General features: G+C 39.9%; 1 protein-coding gene across 1 annotated transcript in view; it reads right to left on the bottom strand.

Annotated features, from left to right (window-relative positions):
* Positions 1-2,814: 2,814 nt before the first annotated feature.
* Positions 2,815-16,850, bottom strand: part of dvl2 (dishevelled segment polarity protein 2) — a 36,835-nt gene continuing 22,799 nt past the window's right edge. The window contains exons 4-15 of the mRNA XM_033609805.2: positions 13,750-13,859; positions 13,392-13,521; positions 13,203-13,293; positions 12,962-13,031; positions 12,675-12,814; positions 12,413-12,489; positions 12,246-12,313; positions 12,027-12,161; positions 10,405-10,536; positions 7,479-7,655; positions 6,547-6,771; positions 2,815-4,449 (exon numbers count right to left, since the gene is read on the bottom strand). Of these exons, the coding sequence (XP_033465696.1) occupies positions 3,887-4,449; positions 6,547-6,771; positions 7,479-7,655; positions 10,405-10,536; positions 12,027-12,161; positions 12,246-12,313; positions 12,413-12,489; positions 12,675-12,814; positions 12,962-13,031; positions 13,203-13,293; positions 13,392-13,521; positions 13,750-13,859 (1,918 nt within the window). The 3' untranslated portion in view covers positions 2,815-3,886. The remainder of the gene's footprint in view (positions 4,450-6,546; positions 6,772-7,478; positions 7,656-10,404; positions 10,537-12,026; positions 12,162-12,245; positions 12,314-12,412; positions 12,490-12,674; positions 12,815-12,961; positions 13,032-13,202; positions 13,294-13,391; positions 13,522-13,749; positions 13,860-16,850) is intronic.

Raw genomic sequence — 16,850 nt, 5'->3', positions numbered from 1 at the left:
TTTTACTTCTAAACTTCTTCTAAAAGTCTAATTTGTAGTTTCTATATTACTAACTAATATTTATAAAGATTTTATATTTATAACAAAGAAATAAATGATTGCCGTCAGTGTATTGATACAATACTGGCATGCAAAATATCACAACATTATACAATATCAATTTTCACCCAAACCCTGGCATCAAAGGGGAACTACACCTATTTTTACAATTCATACGTTAGGGACTGTTTGTTATTTATGGAGGGGGGGTTAGGGGAGGGGTGTACAAATTTAAATGATTGTAGTTTGTATTTATTTTACCACCAGAAACTGTAAAAAAAATAAATTATTGTTGGATTATCAATGCTTCTGTCAGGAAAACATAACCATACTGGAGCTTAAAAGAGTGATGATTAATCAAAGTCACTTTATTCTACGTGTCATTTAATTAAAATTTGGCCAAAATAAACTGTTCCCACGAACTAACCAGCGTGCACCACAAGACTGAAACACAGAGTGATAATGAATTGATCAACTTTAAGCTCCGTCACGATGTTATGCTGACCAGAGTCCAGCTACAGCACATTAAGAACACATACTTTATGTATGTGCACCACGTCAGCTAACACCAGTTGATTCAGTTGGTTTGTGAAGGACTGTTCGTTACTTTTAGTGACTACACTGAGTCAATAATATCAGTGTTTGTGAAACGGGTGTAATTCAGAGAAAACCAAACACTGAGTAAGACAAACAAACAGTGAACACAAACCAAAAGCCGTTACTTAAGTCTACATATTATGTAGGCTAAGTAAATTTCCCCACTGTGATGTAAAGAAAAATGTCTTATGTCATCTTCTTATGTCATTATCATGAGAGTCTTTCTTGATATGACTCAGTATCTCTAAATAATGGCTTATAATATCAGAATAATGAGAATCTTTTTCAAAATAATGACTTGGTATCACAAAATGAGTTAATCTCAAAATGAATGACTTTGTATCTAAAACTAATGACTTAATATTTCACAATAATGATTTGAAATCTCCAAATAACGATTAAATACCTCAAAATGACTGAATACTACAAAATAATAAATAGAAATCTCCAAATAATGATAAAATACCTTAAAATGACTGAATACTACAAAACAATGAACAGAAATCTCAAAATAATGAATTAATATCTTAAATTGACTGAATATTAAAAAAATGACAACTCAATATCTCAAAAATATAACTATCTCAAAATGACTTTGTATTTCAAAAATAAATGTAAATCTGAAAATAATGACATAATATTTCAACATGACTAGAAATCTGAAAATAATGACCTAATATTTCAAAATAATGTTAAAATTTCAGTTATGACTTAGTATCGCAAAAATAATGACGTAATACCCCCAAATAATGACTTGAAATCTCAAAATGACTTAGTATCTTAAATTATGACTTAATATTTAAAAAATAATGGCTTGAAATACCAAAATGACTTGAAATATCAAAATAACTTAATGCCTCAAAATAGACTTAATATTTCAAAATGACTTAATATTTCAAAAATAATGACTTAATATTTCAAAATGATGACTTGAAATCTCAAAATAATTACTAGTTTTTCAAAAATCACAACTAGAAATCTGAAAATAATGACTAGAAATCTCAAAATCATGACTAGACATCTGAAAATTATGACTAGGGATCTCAAAACAATGTCTTAGTATCTCAGAATAATGACTCAAAATTTCAAAATAATGACTAAAATCTCAAAATAATGATTTTTTTTAAATAATTACTTAATATCTCAAACTACTGATTTGAAATCTGAAAATGACTTAGTATCTCAAAATAATGACTTGAAACCTCAATGTAATGACTTAGTATCTCAAAATGACTTAATATTTCAAAAATAATGACTTGAAATATCAAAATAACTTAATGCCTCAAAATAGACTTAATATTTCAAAATGACTACATGAAATCTCAAAATAATGACTTAATATTTCAAATTAATGACTTGAAATCTGAAAATAATGACTTATTTCAAAAATAATGACTTAATATTTCAAAAATAATAATGACATGAAATCTGAAAATAATGACTAGGGATCTCAAAATAATGACTTAGTATCTCAAAGTAATGACTTAATATTTCAAAATAATGACTTGAAACCTCAAAGTAATCACTTAGTATCTCAAAATGACTATATATTTGAAAATGACTTGAAATCTCAAAATAAGTAAATACCTCAAAATAATGACTTAATATTTCAAAGATAATGACCTAAAATCTGAAAATAATGACTAGAGATCTCAAAATGTCTTAATATTTCAAAAATGACTAGAAATCTCAAAATGACTTGAAATCACAAAATGCCTAAAAATCTCAAAATGACTAGAAATCTCAAAATAATGACTTTAAATCACAAAATGACTTAATATTTCAAAAATAACAATCTAAAAAATAATCTAATATTTTAAAAAAATAATTACTACAAATCCTAATATCTCAAAATGACTTGAAATCTCAAATAATACCTCAAAAATGTTAATGTCAAAATGAGAAACGACACTGATTATTTTCATTTAAAGTTTGTCATTTTTTTTAGATATTAAGTCATTATTCTGAGACAAGTCATTACATTGGAGAAAGCTTCTCATTATTTTGAGTTACTAAGTCATTATTGTGACGTTTCTCATTTTAACTCAACAGGATCTTTTGTTTTTTATCACACTCGTGAAAATGGGTTTCCATAAACTCCTTGAAACACCTTGCATGAGAAGGTTTATGTTTTTAACATACTGTTGAATCCCCTCTTAAAATAACGACGTCTGAACAGAAAGTAAGTATCAAATTTATTCTCAAGTACACAAACAAAGGTGGTGATATGAAATCAAACAACGTGACACAGTCAATGTCATTCTTTTTTTTCTTTTTTTGAAATGTTGAATCTTCATTTAGCACCTTAATAGTTCGGTTATACATGATTTTATATAGTCACTCATACAAAAATGAAATGGGTGTATAATGCGAGTCAGTAACATAAAAAATAAGCATGGGGTGTTTGGATCACAGTAACTTAATGTAATCAGAAAGTACCGCTTTCAGCATCTCGTCTTCTCACCTATTAGTACCGTTAAGCCTCTACAGTCCCATCCCGAGTTACTGAAGACTAGGCCTACACAGTGATGACTAAACACACACTCACCTGACATTTTTGGACCTATTTTCTTTTCACATTAGAGCTTGTCGTTCTGTGTGGTTGCATTTACATAGGAGTAGTAGATATATACAGAGGAGTTCATTGTCAAACAATGCTGGAACATGATGTACCCGGAGTGTTTAAATGTCTCTATAAATGTTAAGGCACTCGATATACTCCTGCGCCGCCGACGGATCTGGCTTGATGATCCAGATATGTCATCAGGATTGTATCCTTTTCAAGTACACAGTGTACCTGGCGCCCTCTAGTGTTAAACTGTGGTCTGTGCGCTTCCTGGATGGACAGCTCTGACATTCATAGCTGGTTTCTGGAAGGTGATTCCCCTCCTAAAATATATTTCAGAGTGCTGAGCAGCTCTGAGAGGCGATAAAATCCTGTAGGGAGTTTGCTTTCTGAGGAAAAACAAGCTCACTACTGAGATAAGAAAGAAGAACTGGTCTTTCTGGAGTTAGGATTTTGAAAAATATGTTATGTAGTGGATTTTAAAAAGAGAAATTTGACGTTGCGGACATGATTAAGTTTTTTCTTTGTCAACCCTGTTCTCACCAAATTTGTACCAAGTGCCCTCGCTCCAATGGGCCCTTGTGAGCTCGAAAAGCTTTCACCAGATCCTCGCCAAGACAAGTGGGAACCGTACACTAACTTCACATGAATGGTCACTCAACATCAAGACAGGAAGAATAAAAACTACATGACATCCACGAAGAACTCGCTGGGGTTCCCCATGGCCAGGTGGAACGACTGGCGCGACGCAGTCAGCTCTGGGGGAACAGCGCCCAGGTCACGGGTGGGCGGGGCGCCGGGAGGCCCTCCTGGAGTGGAGGACGGGGGCGGGGGTAGAGCTGGGTGCATGGGCGCTGTGGCCAGCTGCTGCGCGTGAGGAAGAGCGTGAGCGGTCGCCATGGCCGGGTGTGCGTGCTGGGGTACCATCATCACCATCATGGGGTTGTACGGCAGGATACCTGGCGGGTAGGGCGACATGTGGGGCGGCTGGGGCATGCGGTGGTGATGTGAGCGCTGGGAGGAGGCGTGGCTGTGCTCGCTGGGGGCGGCCGAGCCGTGGCCGCGCCTCAGGCTGCTGCGGGTGGAGTATTCTGATTCGCTGCCGCTACCGGAGCGTGAGTCGGCCCCGCCGCCTTCTCCGCCACCGCCGGAGGGGGATTTCTCCCCTCCGCCCACGGTGCTGCCTGGACCTTTGGTGCTGCGACGTCGCTCACCCTCGCTCCTCGTCGACCCGCTGCTTCGGCTCCCTGAGGGCGCAGAGAGAAGGCTGTTAGGTAACATGTACACAGGTGGGACCAGTTAAACCAGTTTCTGTCCACAGCCTGTATCCTGGGAAGTCAAACATCAAGCAGACCTGAAGGAGACTGTACGCTACGTTAGTGCCACTCACCTACTGTACAGCACGTTTATTAGACTGTTTCTTTAATGACTTTAATGAACACATTTTTCTGAGGATGAAGAGACAGTTATATTTCCGATCTCCTCCTGCACTCCTCGTACGCTCTGATCCTCAAGTGTCAGCCTTTCATCCATCTCCTGCTCCAACAAAACTCAGGAGCTTTCTGTCTGTACTGTCTGTCGTCCATATTTGTTTTCTGAAAGCTTCCTGACACGGATGAAACAGAGCTGTACCACCAGAGATTGTGGACGAAGTGTAGCATAGTTAAAGCAAGACAAGACTGTAGGAGATAACGAATAAATTTAAATAACGGTTAAACAGAACAAATCGGTAAAATGAATTCTCCATGTCAGGATGTATACAATGGCCGCACAGACCACCACCTTCCACAACGCTGCCTCTGTTTACAAGTGCAATATTACGACCTCCTCCACTGTCACTTTGTTTGTCGTTGTATTAAACTCTTGACTCCGCCCTCTAGTGCCATCTGCAGGCTGTATCTGTGACATCATAACAGACGCATGGAAGTATGAAGGCAGTGACGTTTGACATGGACGTATCCATTTTCGTACGTAAAGGGAGAGTAAATGAGCCTTTAATGTGCCAGTTCAAATTCAACAAAGTCCCCAAGTCGTTCAGCTTAGAGTTCAATCATTTTGACAGCACTGGTAGACACATTTTATAACAGAGTGCTTCACTTTAAAGACAGATGCTAAACAGCATTCTTTTTAAAAGGCAAGAAACCAAATACTGAACATAATCCTTTCCACAAACTCACAGCTTTTGGCAGTTGACTCTCAAATCTCAGACGTTGGAGTTTCCCTAAAGGGTTATTCCACTGACATTTTTAACAATGCCAAGAACTAAAAATACAGCCTGGAGCAGAGACGTTCACAACAGTGTGTCAAGTGGCTCTCACCTCATATATCTGGGTAAGATTATTTGTAAAGTGATCCAAACTACTGAGTTACAGAAGGTTGTGGAGCAGAGGCTGGCCAGGACACGACGTCACGACTTCAGCTCTCTGCTGTACTTCTATAAAGCTTGAGGACTGAGGAGATTTTATTTTTTTTACCGTCAAATCTAAAGCAACAGAAGCCAAGATGTCAGTATTTCTTTTTGGAAAATGTGTTTAGTATAAGACAGTTGTTTTGTCAGTGAACCTTGTGAGTTGTAATAGAGCCAAATTTTGTGATGTTGCCTTTGTTAAATGTTGCTGTGGTCCCTGGCTTCATATGAGTAGAGGAAAAGACCGCTAGCCACTAGGCTAATTTATACAATGTAAAATGCCATAGGCTTGTGCTAGTAACGTTAGCATGTTCTATCTGTGGGGAAAACGTGTTTAGTATAAGACAGTTGTTTTGTCAGTGAACCTTGTGAGTTGTAATAGAGCCAAATTTTGTGATGTTGCCTTTGTTAAATGTTGCTGTTGTCCCTGGCTTCATATGAGTAGAGGAAAAGACCGCTAGCCACTAGGCTAATTTATACAATGTAAAATGCCATAGGCTTGTGCTAGTAACGTTAGCATGTTCTATCTGTGGGGAAAACGTGTTTAGTATAAGACAGTTGTTTTGTCAGTGAACCTTGTGAGCTGTAATGGAGCTGAATTTTATAACGTTACCTTTGTTAAATGTTGCTGTTGTCCCTGGTTTCATATGAGTAGAAGAAAAGTCTGCTAGCTGCTAGGCTAATTTATACAATGTAAAATGCCATAAGCTTGTGCTAAAAACATTAGCATGTTGTATTTGTGGGGAAAATGTGTCCAGATAAAGACAAGTGTTTGTCTGTGAATGCTGCGAGTTATAGTGAAGCTGATTTGTGTACTTGTGTTTGAAACTGTCTCTATTAAGCCATGTTTAATGTGTGTTTAATGTGTGTTTTGAGTGTAAATCCCCCTTTAATCAGAGAAACTGGTGGGTGACACATGACTGCTGTGTGTGCTCACCTTCGCTGTGCTGGCTGCCGGTGCTGCCGGGGCCATAGCTGTAGCTGGTGAGCTCGTGGTACGGAGGTGGCTGGCTGGAGAAGGCATGTGTAGGGTAGGGCTGATAGGGGAAGGTGTGCATCATGGGCCACGGGGAGGCACCAGGGAGGGGCAGTGGGGCCAAGGTGTCCTGGTCGGAGGCCCCACTGGAGCCATCATTGTCGTTCAGGGACAGGTTGGCCATGTCTGGGTAGAAGATGGGAGGGAAGGAGATGAACAACACCACAGAAAAATAAAAAAAAAACTTTCATTTTTTTTCGATATTCAAAGATTTCTGTAAGAACTGCTGGATGGTGAGTACTTCTGTTCTGGAAATTGCTCAGAAACCCCTCTTTTTGTGAATATACCCATGAAAGCCATACATCCTCTGAATGCTCACAGTCTGTAGTTTGTGGCTGTAAAGTTTCACGAGGCTGTGATCATCCTAGAGGTCACAATAGGTCATTTTATACAGTGATGTCCGATTCAAAAAATGGTCTCACTACTATGAAATGGCTGCTATGGGGACTGACATCATCACACATGAATAAAACTGGGCTGACTGAATCCACAAGAGTCTCAGCTTTCCAGTCAGACCCAGTTTATGCAATCCCAATACTGTCCAAGGACCCCAGTATGCAGAAATATTCAAATACAACAGGCGGAAATAACACATTTATATTGATATACACACAAAGAAATGCAAAGCTTGTGGACAGTTTGTTTCTTTTCTGCTTGTTGTCGAGTGTTTTCTGGAGACTCTAATTTTAGCGATTGCATGACATTAAAGAAATGCTTCCATAACTGAAATGTCACATGTTTGTAACCACCACTGTCCCTGCAGAAGGCATGTGTGCAAATGTGATTAAGCGTAACATTCACACACACTGAGCCCATGTTCTCGAGTCACTCACAGTTCTCACAGTCGCTTAAATCTCCGAAGACGTAGTAACACTGTTCGGAGAAGGTGATCTTGTTGACGGTGTGTCGGATGAAGCCGGCCTTCAGCAGGTTGCTGGCGTACTTCCTGGCCTCGCGGCGGTCCTGGAATCCCTCGATGTGGTGGAAGAGCCACTCCACGACGTCGGAGCCTGGAGGCAGAGGAGCGATTTAAGAAGAGATGAAGCAGAGGAACAAAACTTCCCAATATACTTAGTTAATTCAAGTGAAATAAATGTAATTTGTACATACAGTATAATAAAATACAAATGGAAACAATACATAAACACATTTAAAACAAAGGGAAGAGGATGAAAAGCATGAGCAGAAGTGAGAAGTATTCGGGTGTCAAACTCATTTTAGTTCATGGGCCACATACAACCCAATTTGATCTCAGATGGGTTGTACCAATTTTTGCGTGTAAAGAGTTACAAGTACATTCTGCAGCTTTCATCCTTTACAAAACAGATGAGCAGCATGAGATGTCTTCAGAAAAATAATCTCCACATTCAGTCAGTCTACTTCTCACTGTCATTACATGAGCATTTATCCACACGTTTCCTGACACAGATTCTTTTGATCTGAAGCTGCTGTTGACAATATTTTGCACCATGTTCAATATAAACGTGGTCACAGCAAGTGTTCATTATAACATCAAGAACTGTATTCTGGTCAGAGTGGAAAAGCCTCTGAAGCAGAATTTTAAATGAATTAGGTAACACATTGTTTAACGTGCAGCCTGAAACCTGGCATCTCTTAGTTTAGACATCTAGTGGGCCGGATCGGACCATTTGGCGGGACAATTCTGGCCCACGGGCTGCATGTTTGACACCCCTGGCCTAGCTCTTGGTTTACTTCCCGTTACCCCGTCAACCTCTGGTATGTTATCTTACTATATAATGTTCCACGTTTTTCTCCTCACTGACTTGGTCAATCCATGTGAAATTTGGCACAGTGGTAGAGGGTCATGGGAGGATGTGAATGAAGCAATATTACATCAATTGGCCAAAGGGGGGCGCTATAGCAACTGATTGAAATTGCAAACTTTGAATGGGCATATCTCATGCCCTGTATGTCATAGAGACATGAAACTTTGCACAGAGATGCCTCTCCTCATGAGGAACAAATCTGCCTCAAGAACCCATAACTTCCGGTTATATAGATTTTCCGCCATTTTGAATTTTTTGAAAAACACTTCAAATGGATCTCTTCCTAGGAAGTTTGAGCGATCTGCATGAAACTGGGTGAACATAATCTAGGGACCAATATCTAAAGTTCCCTCTTGGCAAAAGTTGGAAAACTTACTAAAACTGAGCTTCTATAAGGCAATGAATATTGCGGAGGGCATGGCTCATCACATAAAGGTGTATAACATCTCAAGGGTTTCACCCATCACCAATTTTGTAGGCATATGACCACACATTATCTGAGGGGACCCCTCCATTATTGACCCCATCAAACAAAATGGGGGCGCTAGAGAGCTAATTTCTTATCTAGGCCTAACCGCCATATGGATTTTTACTAAACTTGGTAGATATGTAGAACAGGACGCCTCAAGGTGACTGGAGAAATTTAACTCTAATTGGCAACTGGGTGGCGCTATAACAACAGAAAAATGCTTAAACATGGCTAAAATGCGACCGATCGCTGTGGCTCCCCCTGTGGACCAATGTTGTTGTTTTTTTTATTAATTTTTGGTGTGACTAAGTCATGGTATGGTATGCTGTACATAATCACAGAAACTGTCAGTCAGTCATTCTGTCTGTCCCACGTTTTTCTACTCACTGACGTGGTCAATCTATGTGAAACTGCACATAGGCATTGAGGACTGGCATAGGTAGAAGGTGACAAAGCTACCAATGGGTATGGACTAGTAGTCCCTTATAGTAATTCATTCAGGTTGCTTATCTGCTGTGAGGGTCCAAGGACAGAGGGATGTTGTATGCTGTGATTTGTGATGCTGGGCTTTATAAATAAAATTGAAAATTGAAACTAAATCTCTAAACAATGCTGTACGACTGGATAAATGAGACTTTAATTATACAGCGCGAGTTGTGTGAGAGTTTGTAAACAGGTGTTTTGACATAGTTTTGCTGTTGTTCAACGTGGACAACCATGACTTCAATTCATTAATAATTTTCTCCAGCTTTGAATTCTCCGTTCACTGTGAAGGCATGTGAGGAAAACAACGTTTTTTTTGGTAAGTTTTAACTCTGAATATTTAGATCAAGACGTTTCAGTTCAAATCAGTATTACGTGTAAAACTGTGGGATCACACAAGACAAATTTAAAACACGGCTTGATCATGGAAGCTGTGTTTTAAGTACCTAAACCAGCTTTTCCTTTGCAGTGAGTGACAGTTAGGACGACTGTTCCCAGAACAGGATTTCAACTAAATACTTTAATTATGTTGCACCAACAGAGAGTGAGTGAAGTCTGTGCAGACCATTTACTGAGGGAGTTTAGCAGCATTTACATTTAAAGACAGTTAAAATGCATCAAATGCCGTTAAACACCTCTGACATGCTCAAAAAAATAAGCACAGGGGAATATTGGCAGCTTGTGATTTGAAGTATGTGTGAACGCCTGATGAACTGTAACCTGCTGGATCGTGACTGTGTTATGATGAAATCACTGAAATCAGAAAGTGAGCTTTCCATTCCAGTCAGCACCAACTGGACAAACGTGTAGTTTATGTAATTGCTCCTTGTGATTCAGTTGCAGGTGATTCCAATTTAACAGATGTTTCCAGTCAAAACAGGCACTTCAGTTTTTTCTTTTCCTCCCACAAGTCACACGGTTTTAATTCTGAGAACATAATGCCTGCCCTGTAAAGTCCTGCGAGGCACACACAGTTCATGTAACTGATGTACTCTTGGTTTTTCCACTGTTCGGTCTTACCCAGGAAAGCGTTGGGGATGGTGATTTTCAGCCACATGCGGTCCCTGACCTCCAGACCCGACTCTGGTGAGGCCATGGCCTTTGCGACCGACGCCATGTCAGAGTGCAGTGATAAGTTGAAGTCATCGAAACCTGCAGAGAGACAGAGGAGCACTTTAGCAAAGTGTAGACATGAGAGGACAAATGAAAGACGACAGAGAGGTGAAATCTGAACTGGGTCAACATGAGAAGGCCAGGAGTGTAACTTTGAGCAGGAGATTAAAGGCAGGAAAGCAGCAGACGTCATTTATCACATCATATAACAACAGAGACAAAAGCAGAAAGACAGATGTGAAAGATGAATCCTGCGCCAGTGTCCTTCATAGAGACAAACGGACGGAGACAGCAACAGGAAAAAGATATTTTAACATCACTCGGGCCTTAAATATCGACAGAGGTTTAAAAGGGGAAGTTTAATGAGAGGATTGTGTGGATATGAAACAGAATAGAGAGGAGAGGTGACTTACAGCTCACAGTAGGGCTGCACAGTATGAGGAAAATATGCAATGTCATTGAATATCTCAATATTACTGGAGATAAATAAACAGATATTAAAGTGTACTCAGTTCTGCTGCTAAAATACACTTGTTCAATAAAAAAAGTTACTTTCCTACATTCTTTTACTGAACAAACTAAATGAAAGCTACTTTTTAGAGTGTGGTTTTCCCTCTGAGGTTGAAAAATGAAGCCGATGCATATTTATACTTCTGTGTTGAATCGATGTCGTAGCTACGGCATAGGCTCTGTGTTGACATGCACCTCCCTAGAAATGTAAATGGACGTCACAGCGATGCAGACCTCCTGTCTACTTTTGTAAGCTGAAACCATTTCCCTCAGTGGAAACAAAGCTTTTATTTACTTTAATTTCACAGATAAGAAACAATAAATTGTGAAGACAATAAAGCCTCCACAAAAATAGCATTTTAAGTCTTGTGTGTGATTTATCCTGGCTTCATATGAGCAGAGGAAATCTGTGCCAGTTGCTAGGCTAATTTATACAATGTAAAATGCCATAGGCTTGTGCTAATAACGTTAGCATTTTGTATTTGCTTGGAAAACGTGTTTAGTATAAGACAGTTGTTTTGTCAGTGAACCTTGTGAGCTGTAATGGAGCTGAATTTTGTACCATTCCTCTGTTAAATATTGCTGTTGTCCCTGGTTTCATATGAGTAGAGGAAAAGTCCGCTAGCTGCTAGGCTAACTTATACAATGTAAAATGCCATAGACTTCTGCTAATAACGTTAGCATGTTATATATGTGGGGCAAGTGTGTCCAGATAAAGACAAGTGTTTGTCTGTGAATGCTGCGAGTTATAGTGAAGCTGATTTGTGTACTTGACAGAGAGTATATGTGTACTTCACAGAGTATAGGTATAGTCGTAGTTGTCGCTATTTCAGAGTGTTCCAGTTGCCAAAAAACATCTTTAAGGAGTCGGATATTTAGGTTCTCTGTTCATTTGCATTTTGTTTCCTCCATTTTTTTATACAGTCTTTACAATAACAGACAATAAAAAACAGATACTGTGCAGCCCCAGCACACAGACAAGAAAGAATGATTATGAAGACACTGGAAGAGGCTCTCACGTTCAGTCTCAGTGACGGAGGAGGAAGAGGTGATGGTGCTGAGGGAGGAGCTGCCTGGGAAGGCGGGGTAGGCCCCGGTCATCGCCACAGAGTGGCTCACCCACGCTGCCGGGTCAATGGGTCGGATTGGTTCATCTGCACAGAGATAAGTGTTACTCAGCCTGACATTAGTGAGCTATCAAACACAACAAGGAACAGAGAAGGAAGTCCTGTACGTACTGCGAGGCAGAGTGAAGTAGCCCTGAGGAGAGGGGTCCCAGCACTTAGCCACTGTGAGGATGATGGGCCTGGCAGACACCAGCAGAATAAGGAGTCGTTATAATCACTGCTCATCACTTGTAAACAGACATAACTTGGTATCTGAAATGAGAAAAGCAGCGACTCACCCTGGCTTGTGTACAATCTCCCTCAGCACTCGCACTGCATCGTCGTTACTCATGTTCTCAAAGTTGATGTCGTTCACCTGAGACGGTTTAGAAGAGGAAGAAAAACATCTTAGTTAGACTGGCACGTGAGTACAGCTGAAACAATCAGCTGATCAATTTCATACACTTTCAGACACACCAGTTTTCAGTCAAATATTTATATAGACAGTCATTTAAAGGAAAAACAGTTTGATTTAATGATTAGGTCTTTTTTCTTCCTCACCTGCAGCAGCATGTCACCAGGTTCGATGCGTCCGTCTGCAGCCACAGCTCCTCCCTTCATGATGGAGCCGATGTAGATGCCTCCGTCCCCTCTTTCGTTGCTCTGGCCCACAATGCTGATGCCCAGGAAATTATACTTCTCTGTATTGTGGAGAAATCAGAGCAGTGTTAACACCACACATGCAATTGTTCAGACAAAAAGTTAAGTCGGTGTTTGTATTCTAAGTCTTGGCTGCAGCACTGATTTATACGTTTGGCTCTGAGGATCAAAGACATCAGTTTACAGACCCATGTTGAGAGTGACGGTGATGATGTTCAGAGACATGGTGGAGTCTGTCACACTGCTGAAGGATGAGGCCTGGAGTCGGAAACCACAAGATTACCATGAGATTTGCTGACACTGCAAACGCTGACAAAAATGCTTTCTCTGAGTAAACCATCTCAGAGGCTCTCGAGATTCTTGATTCAGCGAGCATGAGCAGTTAGGAATAAAAACAGCATGAGAAAACAGGGCTTAAGTAGTACATACCCTCTCCAAACGTGGGGGGCGTTGTTTCCTGCGTCTGCGGTGCCGTTTAAGAAGCCTGGAGGCCGTGCTCTGCTCTGTCGCGCTGCTGAACCTACAAGTTCAAGAGTCAACAAGAGGTGAGAGGTCACGGGAGGAACAAAACTTTACTAGACAAAAAAGACACCCAAACCTTCCTCTGTTAACACCCACCTGCTCATGGTGTCGTCGTCCTCGGAGTCGCAGAAGCTGGTGGTTTCCAGCTCACTGCTCATCACTGTGCTGGAGCTCTCATACCCTGCCAGGTGGCGCTCCAGTCGACTCTGACCGTTCATTCGAGGCCCTGGGACACCACAGAAGAAGAGGGAAGATATTCACCTTGAATTTTCATGTTCACTCAAGTCAGTGTTTGCCTGTTTTCCCTATAGACTACAAACATTCCTCACTTCTCCACATTCCTTGATTATATCACGTATCGTATATTCATTGTTTGGATGTTGGGGGCGCGCCAAATCTTGATGGCATCACAAAAGAGAATTTCTCATCGGCAGAGTGATCTGCAGTTTCTCACCGTGCGGCTCCATGCTCTCTCTGTGCCGAGGCCTCTCCCTCCTGAAGGAAACTACAGACTCTGTCTCAGTCTGGTCGTCCAGCGTCTCCACGCTGCCTGTTGCATTGGGGCTGTAAAAGAGGAAGAAGAAGCAGGAGCAGAGTCAGAAATAGAGCATAACTGTTTTAATGTAATAACTTTACCAGAGTGACATCTGGTTTTCCAGACGTGGTGCTCGCAATAATAACCAATAAACATGTTTTATAACTTTTAAAAACAGAGAGTGCTGCACAGATTTATCATCGTAGTGCAGTAACAGTGTCCGACTCAGGATGGACAGAAAAATCGATGCAGCAGATCCACATTAAGCTTTTGCTGGACTTTTACAGCCTTCAAATTATTCGGTGATGCCAGAATTTGACAATGTGAGTCGTAAAACTCTGTCCTGAGGTAGTCATGATTATTTGGCAGCTCCACAGTTTTGGAATAGGTTGTAAGAAGTGTTTTAACCTTAACAAACTGTGAACTCTAATGAACACAGTTCCACAGAGCGTCAATTAAAAAGTATGTGCAGCAGAGCTTTAAGGAAAACTGGTAAACTGTAGTGTAGTGTAGTCGTCACTGCGGTAACAACTAATGAGGATCCTGAATAAAGAATAAAAAATAAAGAGCACAAATGTAGATATCAAAATAAAAACAGGATAAAGTACACAATAAAAAGTTAGAATGCCAAAAAGTATAACGTACACTTAATGACAATCTGATGTGAGATTACGATCTGATGTCATGAGATTTCACTGCATCAAGAAACTGTCTGAAACTGAAACTTTACACTGAAAACACATTGTTTGATACTGCGGCAAAGTGTGGCCAAAGAAAAGCTGGGGATAGTTTTAACTTTTGGCGTCAAATTGCCATCAGAGAATACTTGCAGCCGATCAGTTAAGAGCCTCCTGTGACACTTCTGATATGCTGACCTATGTTAGAGACAACTTCTTCCCACCTGGAACACAAGAACACGCTGGAAATTATGATTATTGCAACGCTGCTGTCATTAATGTCCCATTTGCTGTACTATCACCACTAATGTCACCACCACAACGAGGTTGTAAAGCCGTGTTCGGCATAATGACACTCTCATTAAGCCGCCTTTTTAAAGACACATAAAAGCTTCAAAATTCACATTGTCATCGAACAAAACATGAAAGTCTCTTCAGCTACTACAAACCTTATTTCAGGCATCTAATCATAAACCCATTCAACAAACCCATTGACTTCAAGACGAGTGAACCGGAGGTGCTAAAATGCTAACTTATTTCCAGGCTTTAGGACTCATTCCTGCACAACTCTACTTGTTTGGTACTTACACAACCCCCGATGGTTTATTGTTTCTTCTTGCTTCTTTCGCTTTTTGATTTTCGTGACACTTGATAGTGACAAAAGTGGCTTTGCAGTTAATTAGAGCTAAACCAACATATCTACTGAAACTAGATTACTACAACCCAGCTTCCATAAAAGTTGTGATGCTGTGTAAAAAGGTACATATACAGAATGCAATGATTTACAAATAGTTTTTGACATACAGTCGGGAAAAAACGTTTTTAACACTAGGGCCCGACCAATATGGATTTTTTGGGGCCGATGCCGATTCCAATATTATGGAATAAAAAAATCCGATAACTGATACATTGGCCGATTAAATTTTTACGTTTTTCAATTTAAAAAATCCCGAAATACCTGCTTTTGATGGCTTAAATATAGTTCAAACACTCGTTACAAAGATATAAATTGAAGGAAGAACATTTTACTATTTTCAAATAATTTTATTATCAGAAATTGTGCGGAACAAGCAGCATATGAACAATTTGAACACAAAATAAATCAAAAATATGACGTGCAAAAAGGCAGTAAACCTCTGGGAAATAAAATAATCATGCAAAGTCTATATGAATTAATTAAAAGTAACACAAGGACATCATTTCTAAGTAAAACACCATATTCCCTGCATTTTATTAGTGATGAAAATGTAAGTGTTAACATCGGCGTCAATCGGCAAATTGGCTGATTGCCGATTATTCTCTTTTTTTTTTTAAAGATTATTTTTGTGGGCTTTTGCCTTTAATGGATAGGACAGTGTGTGTAATGGGAGACAGAGAGAGGGAGAGAGAGAGAGAGAGAGAGAGAGAGCAGGGACTGACGTGCAGCAAAGGGTCGCAGGCCGGACTCGAACCCGCAACTGTCCACTACGCCACCGACGCCCCCCGATTATTCTCTAATGGCTATAATCGGCCGATAAATCGGTCGGTTCCTATTAAACACATCATTATATGTCATCACACATGAAGAATCTAAATTACTTCAAACGGCCCGGTGTCGGTTTTATTTATACGTGTGGCTGCGACAGAGACAGTAATTTGTCGTCTTATTTTAGTGGTGACATTTTTATTTCCTGTAGTGTTTAACAGCCAATCAAAGCGCTCGATGCAAAGTGCTGCACAAAGGAGACAAAGAATGATTGATTTTATAGTTGTTTTTTTTTTAAAGAAAATATGGTAAAAAAAAAAAAAAGCATATTTCACATGAAATTTAGACCAGATGTTGGTGTTAGCTCAATGAGACTACCCTGATAAAGAAATCATAATATTTCACTCCATAAAATTACATGCAATACAGTGGAATGACAAGAAAAAATTAATTTAAGAGTAAATACTATGGAGGAGCCTTTGTTTGCAATGCCAGCGTCAAGACGCTTCCTGTATGAAGAAACTAATATCTCACAGTGTTCAGATGGTATTGGGGCCCCGTCTTTCATAGACAGTCTTTATCAGTCCCTCCTTTTCCGGCCGACCGGAAGTCATCACGCATGTGACATCATTTGAAACGTCATCAGACGTGTCATCAAATGCACTAATGGCATTGCAGTATGGAGAAATGCTCTGTATTGACATAAGAATTTGCACTGTTTAAATGCAGACAATATGTGTTGAATGTATTAAAATGTTATGTTTACAGGAGATGTAGCTGACATGTTGTTTTACAGTCACACTGTCTGGTTTGAGAGCTACAATATTCACTCAGGATTTTTTGCAACATTACTGGAGTCCATGTTTTGAAACTAATTA

Source organism: Epinephelus lanceolatus, chromosome 22 (assembly GCF_041903045.1).
Source record: "Epinephelus lanceolatus isolate andai-2023 chromosome 22, ASM4190304v1, whole genome shotgun sequence".
Lineage (NCBI taxonomy): Eukaryota > Metazoa > Chordata > Actinopteri > Perciformes > Serranidae > Epinephelus > Epinephelus lanceolatus.
Note: the sequence above shows the minus strand (reverse complement) of the source record. Positions and strands in the feature narration are given on the sequence as shown.